Source organism: Mugil cephalus, chromosome 10 (assembly GCF_022458985.1).
Source record: "Mugil cephalus isolate CIBA_MC_2020 chromosome 10, CIBA_Mcephalus_1.1, whole genome shotgun sequence".
Taxonomy (NCBI): domain Eukaryota; kingdom Metazoa; phylum Chordata; class Actinopteri; order Mugiliformes; family Mugilidae; genus Mugil; species Mugil cephalus.
In genome coordinates, this window is record NC_061779.1 from 22,634,547 (window position 1) to 22,650,697 (window position 16,151).

A 16,151-nucleotide genomic window follows, 5' to 3' on the forward strand; every position below is an offset into this window, starting at 1 on the left:
GAAGTTTTAGAGCACTTCATGCTTCCTGCTGCTGACCAACTTTATGGAGATGCAGATTTCACTTTTCAACAGGACTTGGCACCTGCACACAGTGCCAAAACCACCAGTACCTGGTTCAAGGACCATGGTATCCCTGTCCTTGATTGGCCAGCAAACTCGCCTGACCTTAACCCCATAGAAAATCTATGGGGTATTGTGAAGCGGAAGATGCAATGCGCTAGACCCAATAATGCAGAGGAGCTGAAGACGACTATCAGAGCAACCTGGGCTCTCATAACACCTGAGCAGTGCCACAGACTGATCGAGTCCATGCCACGCCGCATTAATGCAGTGATTGAGGCAAAAGGAGCCCCGACTAAGTATTGAGTGCTATACATGCGCATGCTTTTCATGTTCATTCTTTTCAGTTGGCCAACATTTCTAAAAAAAAAAACATTTTTTTCATTGGCCTTTTCAATATTCTAATTTTTTGAGATGCCAAATTTGGAGTTTTCATTAGTTGTCACTTATAAATATCAAAATTAAAAGAAATAAACATTGGAAATACATCGGTCTGTGTGCATTGCATGAATATAATGTACAAATTTCACTTTTTGAATGGAATTACTGAAATAATTCAACTTTTTGATGATATTCTAATTTACTGGCCAGCACCTGTATATGAGGCATATGGTTGCTGAACGTGACTATGCCAACTATGACAGCGCTGTCTTTCTTGGAGACAATCTTGACAGTGAGGGTGAAGATCAATAGACTGACGATGAAAGTGACACTGACAGCGAGGATGAAGCTCCAGTGTTTGCTCCTTCCTCAAGAGTGCCTGGTGGATACTATGAAGTGTCTGACATCTCTGACTGGGAAAGTGACACTGAAGAAGACCCAGAGTCAGGAGAAGGTAGCAAACACACACACACTGACAGTTAACAAAAAAGAACACTTTGTGGGTTTTTTTTGTTTGTTTGTTTTTTATCAGAGGTAACACAATTGTGTGAATGATCTTGCAGGAGAGGAACACCTCCACTGGCTTGACTTCGTGGAGGAAATTGCACAAAGTGGTCGGTTCGATGAAAGAGCGATGACATGGCTGCAGTTAGTTATGAGTCATGGACTGGAGTATGAAGCCGTGGCTTATTTGAGGAATTATATTGCTCAGCGTGACAACCTTGTCATTGTTGAGGAAGATCTTGACAGTGACGATGAAGATCAAGAGTCTGATGAGGAACTTCAGGGTTACATGTCTGACTGGGGAAGTGACAGCGACAACAGCAGTGAACATGAAGTTCCAGCATTAGCTCCTTCCTCAAGTCAAGGGCCTGTAGGATCCCGGAGGAGGTTGAGAGAAGAGGAGAGTGATGACTGGACAAGCAGCAAGCGGTTCAGGTGCTGTAATGCAGTTCCTCAGGCTGTCTCCAGCAGTGACCCTGAAGAGAAAGACCCAGAGTCAGCGCCTTCCTCCAGACCAGTGGCCGAAAGCTCCAAAAAAAGAGCGAGAGATGAGGATGAAGAAGAAGAAGAAGATGGGAGCGATAGCAAACGGTTCAGACCCTGACAGAAGTCTGCTGCCAAACTTTACACCCTGTCTTCACAGAGACTTTCATTCAGACTGTCCTTTAGTTCTTTTCCTTCCAGTTAAATTGTTGAAATAAACAAAAGAATACTTCACATTTTTCTCATTTGGTTTTAGTGACATTTCACATTTGGAAAAATGTGCTGCACAAAATGTTCGAGTTTCTAGGTGTTCTAGCAACACAGATTATCTGATGTCAAACAATGAAATGCTTTGTGGGTGTAACTAAACTTGCCATCCCAAACAAATTTTATATAAGAACTGTAGTACCCACATCATCACAACTTCCAATAAACATCAGTGGAATAAAATCAACGGATGCACTGAACTGGATGATGTTGGGGTGGGTTTCAGAAGAACACTTATTCATTTTATTCAGGTGTGGTCCTGGTCTCATAAACCTGCCCAGTCGTGGCTTAGTTATCCACTCCAACCTGCCTATGAAGTCTCTCCTATTCAATCACTATATCCGCTAACTCACCTGTGATAGAATTACTGTCACTGTCACTTTAATGACCCTAATATGTTCTTGTTAATATTTATTTTCAGTATCATGATTAGATTCTACATACGCTTTAATCAGATGTACTTTATCTATGACAGATGTATGTTTACCTTGTTCCTCCTGCTGCTCCTTTCTTCTCCTCTCCCAGCAGTTAGCAGGGTCAAGGCACATTACAGACATTAAAAATGTATGAATTAAGTGAGAGGGCTCCCCTGCACAAAACAGACTTTATGCGTAGTTCATTTGGTGGTAATTGCACCAATCACTTGAACAAGTGAGTGTAGAGCAGTAATACCATATCGATTCTAAATGAAAAAAACAAAACAAATACAGCCTGATATTTCATTTGCTACCCATTAACAGCAGTTCTAATAACATGACCACCAGTCATTACAACTGACACTTCCTTTTATTGGTTTTCAAACAGGAAATCACAAAATTGATAATGTGTACACCAACCATGCTGTGTGGCAAATAATCCTGATTATCCAACACAATACAGGTCAATGCAGCGTCTGTTAAAATGTTTAAACAAAATAAAAATGGGACGATTTTTCCATCTTAACATGATGAAACACCACTCGGTGGAAAGCTGATGTTTCAGCCTGCAGACTTACTTCTTTGCGGACATGCACCAAGAATATAGTCAAACAACGAGCGTGAGTGTGAATGATGTAAGTGACTGCTCACCATCTACGTTCAAACGAATAACATCAAACTGTACAAATTTGAGATTACAAAAACTAATCCCTCCTTGCCCAGCCCCTCGTCCCTACGTTGATTTCACAAAGGCCATTTTGTAGCTGTGTTTCCTTCCTTCGTTCCTACTGTCTGAGCCGGTCTTGGCCTGGTCTGGGGTTTTTTCCTCAGGGTCAGGATCGCAGCCTTTGTCATGAGCTTCTGTGGGTTCTTTTTCACTGGTGGACTTCTCTGGCTCGGCTTCTTTTGTCTGTCCCTCTACTGGAGGTGAGGGGAACGACTCTGGCTGTGGGTCTGGCTGTGGCTCAGGCTGTGGAAAAGAGAGTAATAAGATCATTTATCTTTCCTTTACCTGCAAGGAGATGGACTGGAAACACAATATCTAAAAAGTTCAGAAAGTTAACGGATTAGGACTGACTCTTAACAGAACTGGTTAGCCAGTTGACTGGAATAATTCATAGTGAACACCATTTTTGTCTGATGTCTGGGCTAACAATGCCTTTTAATTAAGACTGCAAGGCAGAGTGGCTGCTGACTTCTGAAAAAATTAAGGTTGTCATCTTTGCTGAGACTACTTCTTCCTTGACTTGTATATTCTTTTTGTATGTATATAGCTCGATTCTACCAATTAGTAGTCAAAGTGATTTAGAGTCATAATGACTCATTTCCCCATCTGTTCACACATGCACTCTCTCATTCACACACACTGGTGTTCAATGCCATGAACACATGTGTATGGACACTGTAACCCAGTGTCCTTACACATGTGTTCCAGGAATTGAACCACTAACCCTCTGGCTCAAGGACAACACCATCTACATACTGAACCGCAGTCGCATGTTTAAATAGTGATGTTGCTGCATCATAGGTTACCATAACATATTTATGCTGGAGTAGGTAGCCCTCTAGGCTGAGAAACCCCCTCACCTCACTGAAACCAAGGCCGCAGTGTCTCCGGTTCCGGCCTGACAGTTTCCCATCCATGCCCTGCTGGAACTGCATCTCCAGCTGGTCGTTGATCTTCTTATCTTCCTGCCCTGTAGATGAGACACCAGTCACAGCAGGCACACACAGCCATTACAGGCCTATCCATAGATGGATAGATCTGTGTGGCGGATGTGTAGTAGGGAGGCCCGGTTAATTGCATTGGGCATAAGGATGCATGGGTAAGTGGCATGGGACATTTTACCTGGACAGAACAAGCACAGCATTTTACAAAAGCTAAATAAAGAAGCTTACCACTGCGTAAGTGGGACGTCGACTTGTGGTCGCCAATGACAAGTCGCCCAGTGTGTTCCTTCTGGAAAACAGGAGAGATCCCATTTTAAATGCAATGTCACAACTTCTGCCAGTGACCAGTTAAACAACTTTTGTAGTTATTTATTTTGATGTGGAATACTGGTCTACAATAAACTGCACTGAAAGTAAGATAATCTACAATACCAACCTTGCCAGCGCCCATCAGCCGTAAAAACTTTTGCTTCCTCTCACTGCTTCCTAAGTCAGCAGACGCCCACTGGGTCGAGTCGTCCTGCCAAGACAAAATATTGCTTTCAGTTGGACTAGCAGACCAAGGGTAATGCCTTCAGGTAGACAGTGACAGAAAAGATATATCTCAAGAGAACAGGTATGGTCGTTCAAATGTGAACAGTTGTTGCTTTCCTTCAGACTGTTACAAAGTTTGGTACAGAAATTTGTTCTTGTTCTCGAGATGAGCAAGAACAAAAGTCGGTTTCGGCCAGGGCAGTGTATGAAAGAAACCTCATAGGGCCGTCCCACTGCAACACACATCACATGAGCTAATCGTTGTGGGGGGTGTGGAGGGCGCTTTTCTCGTTATTTTCAGATGTCGCTTTGACCACTGTGTCCGTCGGAAGACACCGTTCATTAAGCATACACCCTGGGATGGGATCTCATAGCGGCCGCTAGCATTTACGCTTTTTCCCACAGTTTCGCATTAACCACACCCATTTCCAGTTTTTCAATCAGAATCCTTGTCGGACACAACACAAGAAAAAAATTCTGCCGGATGATGCGTTGAGAAAGAGTTGTGGGAACTCTCAAGCGAGGGCTGCAAGAACAAAATGAGCAAGAACCAATTTGTCACTTCTCGGAGTCTAGGCTTTGTTGGGGCAGAACTTTTTGCATGTGTAGCATCCAACTGCTATTCTGTGATTGGTCAGAAATCATAAGTGGGCGTGGTTTGTGTTGATTGATTGGTTCTGTGAGCTCCCAGTAGCTAAACTACCTGCCACATCCGAAAATAATAAGAAAGCCGCCTCTCTGTCCGTCATCTCGCGCAAATCCCACAATGCGTCGCGCTCTAGGAGGACTTCCCAGCCTGGAGATGGACACTCATCTCATCTTTTACTACCGCTTATCCTCACTAGGGTCGCGGGGGGGGTGGGGCATTCCTTAAGTATAAATGCCCTGACCCAAAAGAACTTTGTTCCTGTTCTTGCTCACCTCCAGAATAAGAACAAATGTCTCGCTTCTTGCGGTGTGTGTGACTGCTTAACAGACAGTTGTTTGGACAGTGGGTTCTTTGGAGATATCACCCTGAACCTCAGGAAGACGTTGTAACTTTTCTCTTTCTCTCTCTCTCACACACGGTATCGTGGAAATGTAATCTTAACATCAGTAGATAACGTGTGCGAAATTTTAAGAAAGAAGAACAATGATTGAAGCGCAGTATGTTATACATTATACTGCACACTCAACTGTGTTCTATGTTTTAGCTGGTAGTTTTAAGTCAGTCTGAATACCTGAATTAACTTTGTTTGGTTTGCAACGTGCTCATGTTACACGACAACGCTCTTCAATCCTATCGTTAGCAAAAATGCTAGGGCGACGCTAGCCATATCTTAGTAATTACTAGCTTTTACCTACGAATTGTCATTTTACTCACTTGGTCGGGAGATGCAGATCGCTTTGTCCCATGTCTGTCTTCTGGAGAAGTCATACTGAACGACAGCTTTAGGAATATGTCGGTAAAGTTGCATACCACCTAGCAAGCGCTAGTTCAACTGTCAACAATCCTCCGTGTCGCCACTTCCTGCTCATTCTTCTTCTTCGTTTGTGTTGCAGGGGGGACTTATTGGCAGATGGACTCTATGCTCCCGCTCTTCGGAGGGAAGTGTAGCGTCTCCCTCAACGCAGAAAACCGGTCATCAGAAGCACAGAGGCAGGTATTTGAAATCCAGTCAGCAACATCCCCACCATAAATCACGTTTATTTATCTAGATATATGAATACATTGCTATGTATATTGGAATCGACTTTCTTTTTCTTTTCTCTTTTTTTTGGAAAGGTTATTACAGACAAAAAAAATACGCCAGAATTCCTATTTTCAATATTACTTTTTGCTCTGTCTCCGTGAGCTTGTAAATATTTCTGAAATACATTTCCCTGATGGTAATTCAATCATTTAAAGTTTAAACACATTAACCATCACTGATTTGATTGAGTTAATTGGAAATGCATGTATGTTGTTACCGTGACCTGCAGCCCACACATGTAGTGCTGCATGTGGTGCATGGGAATACGCGCAGCAGTCTGTAGTGAACCGACTGATGGGTAACCTTCATCAAAAACGCCAATAGGTGGCGTAAGAGTAAACGTAATGAAGCAGGAGCCCGGAGGCGCTCACACCTCTGACAGGACGCAATAACTTCATTTCTGCAACACACAGTCGTTGGTGTATTTGCACGCTGGTCTTGTCAATGCGCTTACGACGTTTTGTAAAATCCGAAATAAAATAAAATAAAATAAATAAAAAAAACGCAGGCAACTGGACTTGTTTGAGTTTTCTTGAGAACGTCTCACCAAGAATCTTCATAGATACATTTTTAATATGTATTTTTTTCCTGAAGCAAAAAGAAGAAAAACTCTTCCCTGACCTAATTTTTAGTTAAACTGAACAGACGCCGAGAGAGGAAATATTAGAAAAGAGAAGGTAGAAGGTGAAGCGCAATTAATGACTTCAAGTTTGACTGTGATTGACTGATTGATTTAAAGGACCAGAAACTCGCCCAAAACTTCAGTTTTGCGTTTATTAATAAAAAGTGTTGATGGACACACCGTGACATAAATAGACTATAAGACAGATATTTATCATTAATTGCTCTGTGACTAAAATTTGTGTTTATTCAGTTTTGTGTGATGAAGGCTCTGAAACTTGAAACAGAACCTTTTGAGAAAACGTGTCCCTGGTTAAATCAGAGCAATTAGAACAACAATCCATTACTTTTTCTATATTATTATCATTATTATTATTTATTTATATTTTAATCGAACCGGTCCGGTCACCGAGACCAGGTGACCAATACACCGCATAGTTCGTGTGGAACATGGAGAGGAAATACAAGTTCAAATAAAGCACAACAAAACATAGTGTTCCATATTTATTTAACCATTGTACACAAAGAAAGTCACACAGACGGACAGAGACGGATAAATAGTCTATTGAGGGAGAGAGAGAGAGAGGGAGGTAGAGAGAGAAAGAGAGAGAGAGAGGGAGAGAGAGGAGGGGTTATCCTGCTTCTGCCTCTTTACCCGACAGTGCCCCGCACTCTCACTTAACCTCAACATAGTGCCGGACGGAAATAACCAAAAAATACTTTTTAAAAATCCTCCGAATGACAGCTCCCCGGGCTCAGCGTTACTTCTGACAACGACGCCGAAGTGTTTCAGCTTACTTTCTGATCCTCGGCGGAGCGCAAACAGAGGAGTTACCAAAGTCCCCGCCACGCTCCAACTATGGTGACTTTACGCACGGGATTTGAAGGCTGTTTGAACTGACTCTTGTTTCGCCCCCGGTGCCGAAACTCTGCCCTCATCGCCCGCAACAATCTTCCAAGTTTGAAAGAAACACGCAGCGCATGTCGAAAAAGTGAACCCAGGTAAGAGCAGTCCTGTTGCATCGCTGTGAACAGCACCGGGACCGTCACCCGGCGCGTCCTCTGGGCTGGTTGTTTTGAAAAGTCTGTGTGCGCACTCCGCTTATCTGCACTCCACAACAAACAGCGGTGACAGCAGCTGATTCGGGTTGTATCACTGCCTTGAACCTGAAGCTGGACCCCAGTTTGACTCGGTCGACCCTACATGACCTAAAGAAACAGCTCACAGGATTTAGTCGTAGAAAAAGTTTGGTGTTATTGTATAAAAGTACTTAAATACTAATACTTGAATAATTCGCGGCTTTTACAGCCAATCTAAAATTACACCAAGTCACAAAACTTTATTAAAATACGTTTTTAATAAAGTAATGACAATTTATAATCACTGCCGTTCTTGGTTATGTTTATAAGTAGTCTACTAATTATTATAAAAATGTTCTTTCTCTTATAATAATATTATAATTATGTTTATAATATGTACATCAAAACCACGTGACAAACGGAGCGGCATTTAAATAAAACTTTAAAAAACTTTTTTTTTTAAATTAAATAAATTTGTTTATCAAAAAGTTTGGGATTTTGCGCCACTGTCATGCCAAAAATAAATCAGTCATTCTAGGGAAACAACGCAAAAGTTGACAGAAACTTGTGTCAGTCAGTTCATTTCATTTTCTGTATCGTTGTCTTTGTCTTTGTTTGTGTAACGCAAGTGAACGACATTCCAGGTTAATTTCAGACATAAAAGATGCAGTTAAATTGTGCAAGGAAATCGGAGGCTTCCACTTCATCCCTGTTGTGCACTGTTAAGAGATAGTCGAGCGGTTCTTCGTCAACAGAAAATGTTTGTGTGTTCAGAAGTCACGTTCAAATGTCATTTAGAAAAAGTCAGTGCGCCAAAGGGATCTGCATCAAATCACCACAAGCCAATTAAAACGTTTTTAAGGGCACAATTTGAATATTTAAACACCGTTTTAGATTTTAGTTTCAGGGAATCTAAGGGCCTCTCCGAGTCATCCCATAGTTCATACACATTAGAGTTTATGGGCTGTTAGTTTCAGTAGTTTCCTCTTCGGCCACACAGCGGTAGACTTCTGTCCATAATCATGGACGCGTCGCGCTTTGTCGGACCTCTGCTCCCTGTGCGCGTCCCCGGCTGCGCTGCCTCTCCACAGTGCACATTTCAGCCAGGAGCGAAACTGTGGTGCCCTGCGTTCTCCCCCACACATGCAGGGAGAAAATAGTGTAGAGGGGAGAAGAAAAGCTGGGGAAAAAAGTGGCGTCTTTAGTGCCCAACTTAACTTTCCGCCTCGGAGGTCACGGCGACTGACCCTAGAAGAATGCGTGAGTCATAAATTAAAATAGACCCGGAGTCCTAACACGGATCCATTGAGAGACAATACCGGGAGAAACAGGACCGTGGCCCTGCACTGCGAGAGAGTTGAATATTTATCCTGTAAGTTTATTTTTTTCCCCTTCTATTTTCTTCATGATTGAACGTTTGCAGCGAGCGTCTTAAGTTTATGGGCGATAAGTGTCAATTTCGCTTGACAGCCGTGCAGCCTGATAGAGTGGTGGCACTGGGTGTGAAGTTAATTGCGAGTGTGTGGACTTGAGCCATGCGGACAGGGACAGCTCCTAATGCGCACCGAAGAGCCTGCTGCTCGGACAAGCAGCGGGGTCTGTCTCCCGAGTGAAAGTTTGTCCTCAGTCATCGCTGAGGATGTGACAGGGGGTACAGGAGGACAAGGCACACGACAACGGCCTGGCAAAGGCTGATAGAGTCACTTCAGGGTGTTCCCCACATTTAGAGCCACGCTACACCTCCGAGATAAGCCTCTGCTCGCCTGCAGATAAGAAGCTTTTAGAGGAGCACAGAGAGAGATCACACGGGCATGACGAAAAAAAAAAAAAAAAAAAAAAAAAAAAATGAGGCTGAAAACCGCTATAGAGGAAACGCGGATAGTCCGGATAACCATTTCACTGATTTCTTAATAATTGGAATCATTACATTTTCGTCACCTGCGGCCTTTATAGTGAGAACGGACAAATTCACAGGAGCAGCTTTAATTGTTTTACGCATCCACGTTTTTGTTTGCACACCAAATCACTCCTCTATTCAAAGTTATAATTGCCCGGCTTGACAGATGCACCAGTTGCCAGCTTGGGCCTGCCCACGTCGTCCCGCGCAGTAAATCACAATTTCCAACAAGTTGTTTAATTGTTTGGACTCTGGCAGAACAATTTATAGAGCGCCCCCTCCTCTTTCTGTCTTGTAAGTGAGAGTGTCTGTCTGAAAAACAATCCGAGCTGGGGGGTCGCTGAAGCTGATCTCCTATGGCATTTTGTTTTGAGCAGGTGCTGCGGGTCGAAGTTCCCTCATAAGGTAAAGTGGCATTAGAGTGTCCAAATGGCAGACTTATATATAGGCTGCCAATTCAGCACATTGTCCCGGGCTGCATGTCTGCGCTCTCCCCGATGTCTGAGGGAGACCTGCAGCTTTTCTCTTTTCTCCCCCCCCCCCCTTCTCTCCGCTTCTTCTGTGGAAATCAGCGCTGACAACAGGCGCGTCAGCCTGGCCACAGCGACGGGTCACTGTGTGGTCCATTTCTGATTCTGTCAGCAACATGAAATGGCCATTAGAAACCGTGCGTAAAAAATTTCGATAGCGTCTGAAGAGAATTTAAACCAGTCGCCTCCTGTGACAGAAAATAAATCAACATAAAAGATTTCATTTTGAATTTCATTTTCTCTATCTTCTAGATTCCCCAAATTCGAAAAAAAAAATCATATTCATTTTGGGCGTGTATATTTTCACATATAATGATTTTATTGAATTTTGAATTTTAGGGAAAATCTCCCTTGATGCAGGCAATTACATTTTCTGATCACATTTGAGTCTTTTCATGATCTTTTCCATCATCATTCATTGCAAAACATTTATTTTCAAATGATCAAAATAACCACCATTACACGTATTTGTTTATGTGTTCATTTTTCTCAAGCTCTCCTTCTTTAAGCTCTGCAAATTAGTAAAGTGTGCAAGCTGGTGTAGAATCAAACACGGCAACACAAACCTCAGGGTCTAATTCTCACACTTAAAAATTTAGCCTTTGCTCTCGTGTTATTCTAATACACCACATGAATATTTCTTGGGCTCTGAGAGGCCTTTTTCTGTGGAGTGATGCGAAGGGACTCTTTAGCCGAAAGAGGATACAAGCAGATGTAAACGCCAAAGATTAAGAGATCTGACAGTTGAGAGGGAGGAAGAAAGAGGAAGAATGATCTGGATTTTGAGGCTGAATTTGGAATTGATTAGACGCCCGCTACTCTCTGATGTGCAAAAGAAACTCAGTTTGATGCGAGCATCAGGGTGCACCGTGATTTCAACTGCCCCTCCGTAGCATTACAGTTATTTTATTTACCCTGCATATTGAGCAAAACATCAGCCCCCCCGTCTCACCACAGTGTTGCAGATTGAAGTGTTTCCATATGTTGTTTTTTTGAGGATGTCATTCACCTTCATCGGAAAACCATCTCTCCACCATTTTAAGTCTGTGGCCGATCCGTAGAGTCCTAATTATTTGTTGTCGGGCTCTTTGAAAGAGACACCAGCCCCTAAATTGGACATGTGTTGTACAAACACAAATTAAACATTTAGCCCTAAGTATTTCTCCCTGGGTCCTAAGTGCATATTAGTCAGCCTATACTTATCTCTGGCCCAACGGCACACCCAAATTGCAGTGTTGCTGTAGAAAAAGAAAGGTTGGGGCCCTGGAGAATGAGCACTTGAAGCATCCTGGCAGATGCCCAGAAGTTTCCGAACCACAATGAAGCTTAGGTGTGCTTGTACGAACGGTGTGTGTGTGTGTGTGTGTGTGTGTGTGCTTGTGTGTTTTTTGTTTGTGGACGTCTAAATCCTTTGAGTTTCTGTGATTGCCGGCTAAATAATCAGACAAGCGTGGGACTAATTGTGCTCATGTGCATTTCCACTGATGTAATTGTGTATCTGCTTCTGAGTGAGAGTGTGAGTGCATGCGTGTCCTTGTACGCGGTCAGGTGTGTTTCGGTGTGTATCCGGCGCCGTGTCCTTGTCGTGCGCGTGTGCTCCTCGACTGTGAGTGTGTGCCCCGCTGGGTGGACGTCCCGCTCTGTGGATCCCTCCTCTGTGCTCCACCACTACGCAACCTTGGAAACAGCCTCCTCATTTTCCACCAGAGCTGGATAATAACGGGGCGGCGTTTTTCATTCTCCTCTCTCCTCTTTTTCGGTGGTCCGGGTAGCCTCTCCTTTCTGCCACAGATTCTCCAGCACCTGCTCCCCACTGCCCAATTACAAAGCACAGAATTAAGAGCTGACTCGACACAGCGGCTCCTGATTACAAAAGCGCCCCGTCCCCTGCAAACACACACCCTCCTCGCCTTCTTCAACTTCATTTCGCATCTTTACACGCATTATTTCATCTTCCTCTGAAGTTCTAAACAGCTATAATGAAGTTCATTCTAAATTTTTCAGCCCGTTTCTGACCGAGGTCTTGTTCCTTTATTTATCCGGGCGTGTTTCGCCGACTTCTGATGACTGCAGCATTAACAATGCCTATTATGTTCCTGCAAAGGACGGAGTGAGATTTATAAATGTATGGTTTACATAAGAGCCTTTGACGAATGGCTGCTGCACTGTTAACACAGACACAGAACTGGCATCCTGCCTGGATAGAAAAACAACAAAGGGTGGCTTGAATCCACATTAAACTTAAAACCACTTAATAATTCTCTACTATGATTATCTGGAATGAAAGACATTTGCAAAGTTCCTTTTTTATTCTTGTTTATTCATTTTGTAATTTGTGAACTACTTGGCATGGCAACCTGCAACATCGTTCTCTCCGTGCTCTCGCCTTTCCTCAAGTGGAAAAACTCACCATCCCTCTCCGCTGACACAACACAGAGAGCTGCCATTGTTGAAAGTCATTCTTGGGAAAGTAGGTACTCAGTAATTGAAGTATTATTAAAAAGAGAAATCCTGCACAGAACAAATCCAGCTCATGGTACATGTAAATTCACTTACAAGGCTGCGCAGGTTGGAACTTTCACTTAACGCTGACATACTTTTGCCAAGTCAAGGTTTATCAAAGACGCAGCTGTCATTCTGAATCAGTTTTAAAGAAAAAATATGACAAGAATATTGAATATTCTTCATTTAGTACGTGGCTACAAATCAGCGTTTTCTAAGTGAGCCGATGGCCACAATGAAAGCTCAGAAAAAGCAAATGGATGCCGCAGTTTTCTTGGAATAGGACACCAAACGGGACGGAGCACACTGATTTAAATTAGTTTGGGCTCAATTTTCACAAAATTGAACCCAATTATGTCAGACGTCAGGAAGTGCAAAGGCCAAAAGAAACACAAACACTCTTTTTTTTCAATCAGAGTAGTGTACGTTAACCCTTCTCTAATTATTTTAAAACGCCACTCTTCAGATTCTTTTATGTTGTATGCAAAAGAGATTAGTCTCGCCAGTTATTATTCATTGCCGCTTGGGTATTCAAATCCCATCCCTTTAACCGTATTGTTTCGCTTGAAGATTGCAGACTCATTGCAAAAAGACATTACTCAACCTCTGTGTTTTCTCTGCTGCACTTCACCGACCCCTGGAGCTTTGCCAGGCGCAGCCCTCAAATGTAAATGGTGAAAAAGGGAGCCCTGGAAAAATGTCCTCAACAGTTGATTCTCTGCTAATTCTTGGAAATAAATTATGAGCGTAAAGTGCTGCAGTCAGTCTCTTTAATCCAGCCAGTCAGACTGCAGACTCTTTGTGTTTGTTACAAAACTAGTGGGTGACCAGGTGACTGACACATGTGCTCCAGTGAGTCTTTATCTGTCAGTCGGCAGTCGTGGCCTTGGATTGCAGCAGCAGCAGCAGCGGCGGCAGATGCTTTGGCAATTACACTGCTCCTGATGATTTTACAGAAAGAGGAAATCACATACGAGCATGTCTTCATGTCTTCATGCTTTTCCGTCGTTCCTCTTTCCTCCACTTCGCTTTGGTCTCTCCTACTTTTTCTTTTTATCTGCCTTTCCCTATCCTTTTTTTTTGACTTTCATTTAAAGGAGGTATAGAGGTATAACAACCTGAGGGTTGACATGACTTAGATTCTCTGTCAGGTTTAGGGAACATAGAACTCCCTCGCAATCGCTTTCTTTACTTTTGTGGAAAATAAGAAAAGAAACTAAAACCAAAAAAAATGCTGTCATATCAAATAACACAACTAGCTGGAGCTTTTTTTTATTATCATGACAAGAGAGTCTCGTGACTAGAGGGAAAATGGAGTTGTTGATGTTATGAGTCATTGTCTCTGCTGGGCATCGAGTATCTGTGTGACTATTTTTCTGGGTTGTGTGGTATGATCCTTATCTGAGATGTTAAATAGTTTAGGAACAATATGTGAATGGCAAGTGTCCCCACAAGAGTATATAATTGAGCAGCTTTTTGTATTTTTGTCTGTTAATTACCGAGACACTACAGTGGTGATTTATTTGCTGGGTATTTTCCTGATTCTGCATAAAAATAATCTGGAATTATTTGAAACATTACCAATGACTCAGTCAATGCAGAGAAGTGGGTGTCATCCACTTGAAAGTTTAATGTCTCGACAAAAGCAGACGGGTTGGGTGTGATACATAAGACAATACAAGCACTGGAATGTTTTGACAATGGTATGAAAGTGTTTGAAGATACATGCACTTAACTTTTGTTTGACTGACAGCCAAGTTTGCTGATTCTGAATTGTCACGACACATGAACCCCACCCTGTGGCACTCGCCGCGGGTTAAACTAAACAAAAGAAATTATTTGCACTGCCTTCTTATCCGCAGTTTATGTTGCACAACTCACTCTCAGGTACTACACCTGTGAGTCTGATCACTACTTGTTGCTTTGTCTGCTGAAATGTCTCTCAGTTGGCTTCACTCCAGCAGAACACTCCAGGTCTCATTTAGGAAATTGCTTTTTAAGTTTTTCTATCCAAAGATGGAAAGGGAGAAAGGAAATGTGTTGAATTTTTTGTGGCATGGGCAAAGGCCTCATGTGCAGTGCCTATGAACCTATCCAAGATCAATTTGCTGCAGAAAGAAAGGCATACACACCATCTATTACATAGAAACAAAGGCTTTCTTTGATACAAACCATAAAAGCGAGACTTTTTAAGAGGGGAGACTACCTGTTAATTGGTGAACTGAATAAACAAGGTTTAGATTGAAATTGCCCAGAAGGGCATCTGGGTGGCCGTGGCTCTGTAGGTAGATCATGTTGCCCAATCCCTGATACATGGACCACATGCAAAAGTGTCCTTGAGCAAGACTCAAAACCCAGAGAGTCCCTGGTGCTTGCTCACTGTGATTGTGCCCGTGTGAATGTGTGGAAAGATGTGTCATTGGGACCAACCGGTAGACAGAGACGGGCTCTATGAACACAAGGTCATTTACGAAGGTCTGAATAGGAAAAAGAAGTTCTGTAGCCTTAACAGTGACTGCTGTCTCTGACAAGTCTCCAATTTTGACTGATTATAAGAATGGAAGTACTATTTAAAGAAGCATATTACAAAACAAATTGTCCAAAATGAATTAATAGTGGTCTACTCGGGGTTAAGTTCCAGAGAGTCATCTGGAACCTTTAAATGCAATATGCAAAATCTGTTGGCAATGGAAGGGGCAGTTTAGGTACCATAAGCTTCCATTTGCACTTTTGACCAATCACGTTTAAACGGGCTTAGGTTGTACGCAGGTACAGTTTGAAAGAGACAGACTGTTCTTTCATACACCGTCGGCAAACAACCTAGCGTGTCGTATTTATCAAGCACATACTTGTGAAAGCCTGTGTAGTGGTTTGAAATTGTTAATTGTCTGGTCTCAAAGGCTGCATTCAATTCCTGTGTCTAAGGCTGTTAGTCGGACATCAAACTGTGACTGACTCAAGGAACAGGAAGGCCCGGAAATCCATTACCATTTTTGTGGATGTGCACTAGCTACGCTGGAAGCCATGACACATTGGCCAAGTCATCCGACAACAGATGATGTGTTCCCTGATTGGCCGTGATGCCATACATTTCCCCGTTTCCAAACCACACAGGCACCATAGTGATATCACAGTGATGCCTCCTTATCATCCTTGAAACTAAAATGAATGTGCCTAAAGGCTTTCCCTTTAAAAGTCCATCTATGTTAGATAATTTGTTCCTGCCTTCTGACCAGTGCTGTAGTTTACGCATCATTTGCTGCTTTTAAGAAAGTTTTCCTGTTATTATTGGAAATGAATGACATTTGCTTACATAGAAAAATATGAGCCACAGTTTTCTTGGAGGGCGATCAAGACTTGCCTTTTCAGAAATCTCTGACTACTCTGCTCGTGCCATTGTTCTCACCTCAAATAAACTGAAAGAGATTAATAATCTCTTTAAAGTTTGAAGAGAAAACAGCTGCAAACAATC

The 16,151-nt window shown here is 42.6% G+C and overlaps 2 protein-coding genes across 4 annotated transcripts in view; one reads left to right on the forward strand and one right to left on the reverse strand.

The window, feature by feature from the left end:
* Positions 1 to 2,462: 2,462 nt before the first annotated feature.
* c10h11orf58 (chromosome 10 C11orf58 homolog) lies at positions 2,463 to 5,853 on the reverse strand. The gene is made up of 5 exons (XM_047596365.1): positions 5,680 to 5,853; positions 4,219 to 4,302; positions 4,011 to 4,071; positions 3,699 to 3,808; positions 2,463 to 3,081 (listed from the first exon to the last, which is right to left on the reverse strand). Exons 1-5 carry the CDS (start codon positions 5,731 to 5,733, stop codon positions 2,845 to 2,847), a joined length of 546 nt encoding a protein of 181 aa, XP_047452321.1. The 5' UTR covers positions 5,734 to 5,853; the 3' UTR covers positions 2,463 to 2,844.
* A 1,398-nt stretch (positions 5,854 to 7,251) lies between these two features.
* The window catches only part of LOC125014483 (transcription factor SOX-6-like), a 92,039-nt gene continuing 83,139 nt past the window's right edge, over positions 7,252 to 16,151 (forward strand). Inside the window, exon 1 of one of the 3 annotated variants that reach the window (XM_047595573.1) lies at positions 7,252 to 7,672. The gene's annotated coding sequence lies outside the window, so the exon portion shown is untranslated. Of the gene's footprint in view, positions 7,673 to 8,415; positions 9,123 to 16,151 lie in introns of those variants that run through there. The other 2 variants (XM_047595571.1, XM_047595572.1) reach the window with 2 other exon arrangements.

What these genes read in the sequence shown, in the direction of transcription:
- c10h11orf58 (XM_047596365.1), bottom strand. Translation starts at nt 5,733, where the DNA reads ATGACTTCTCCAGAAGACAGACATGGGACAAAGCGATCTGCATCTCCC. An exon ending in GATCTGCATCTCCCGACCAA is followed by an intron (nt 4,303 to 5,679) that starts GTGAGTAAAATG and finishes TTGTCTTGGCAG; the next exon opens with GACGACTCGACCCAGTGGGC. An exon ending in GACGTCCCACTTACGCAGTG is followed by an intron (nt 3,809 to 4,010) that starts GTAAGCTTCTTT and finishes TCTCATCTACAG; the next exon opens with GGCAGGAAGATAAGAAGATC.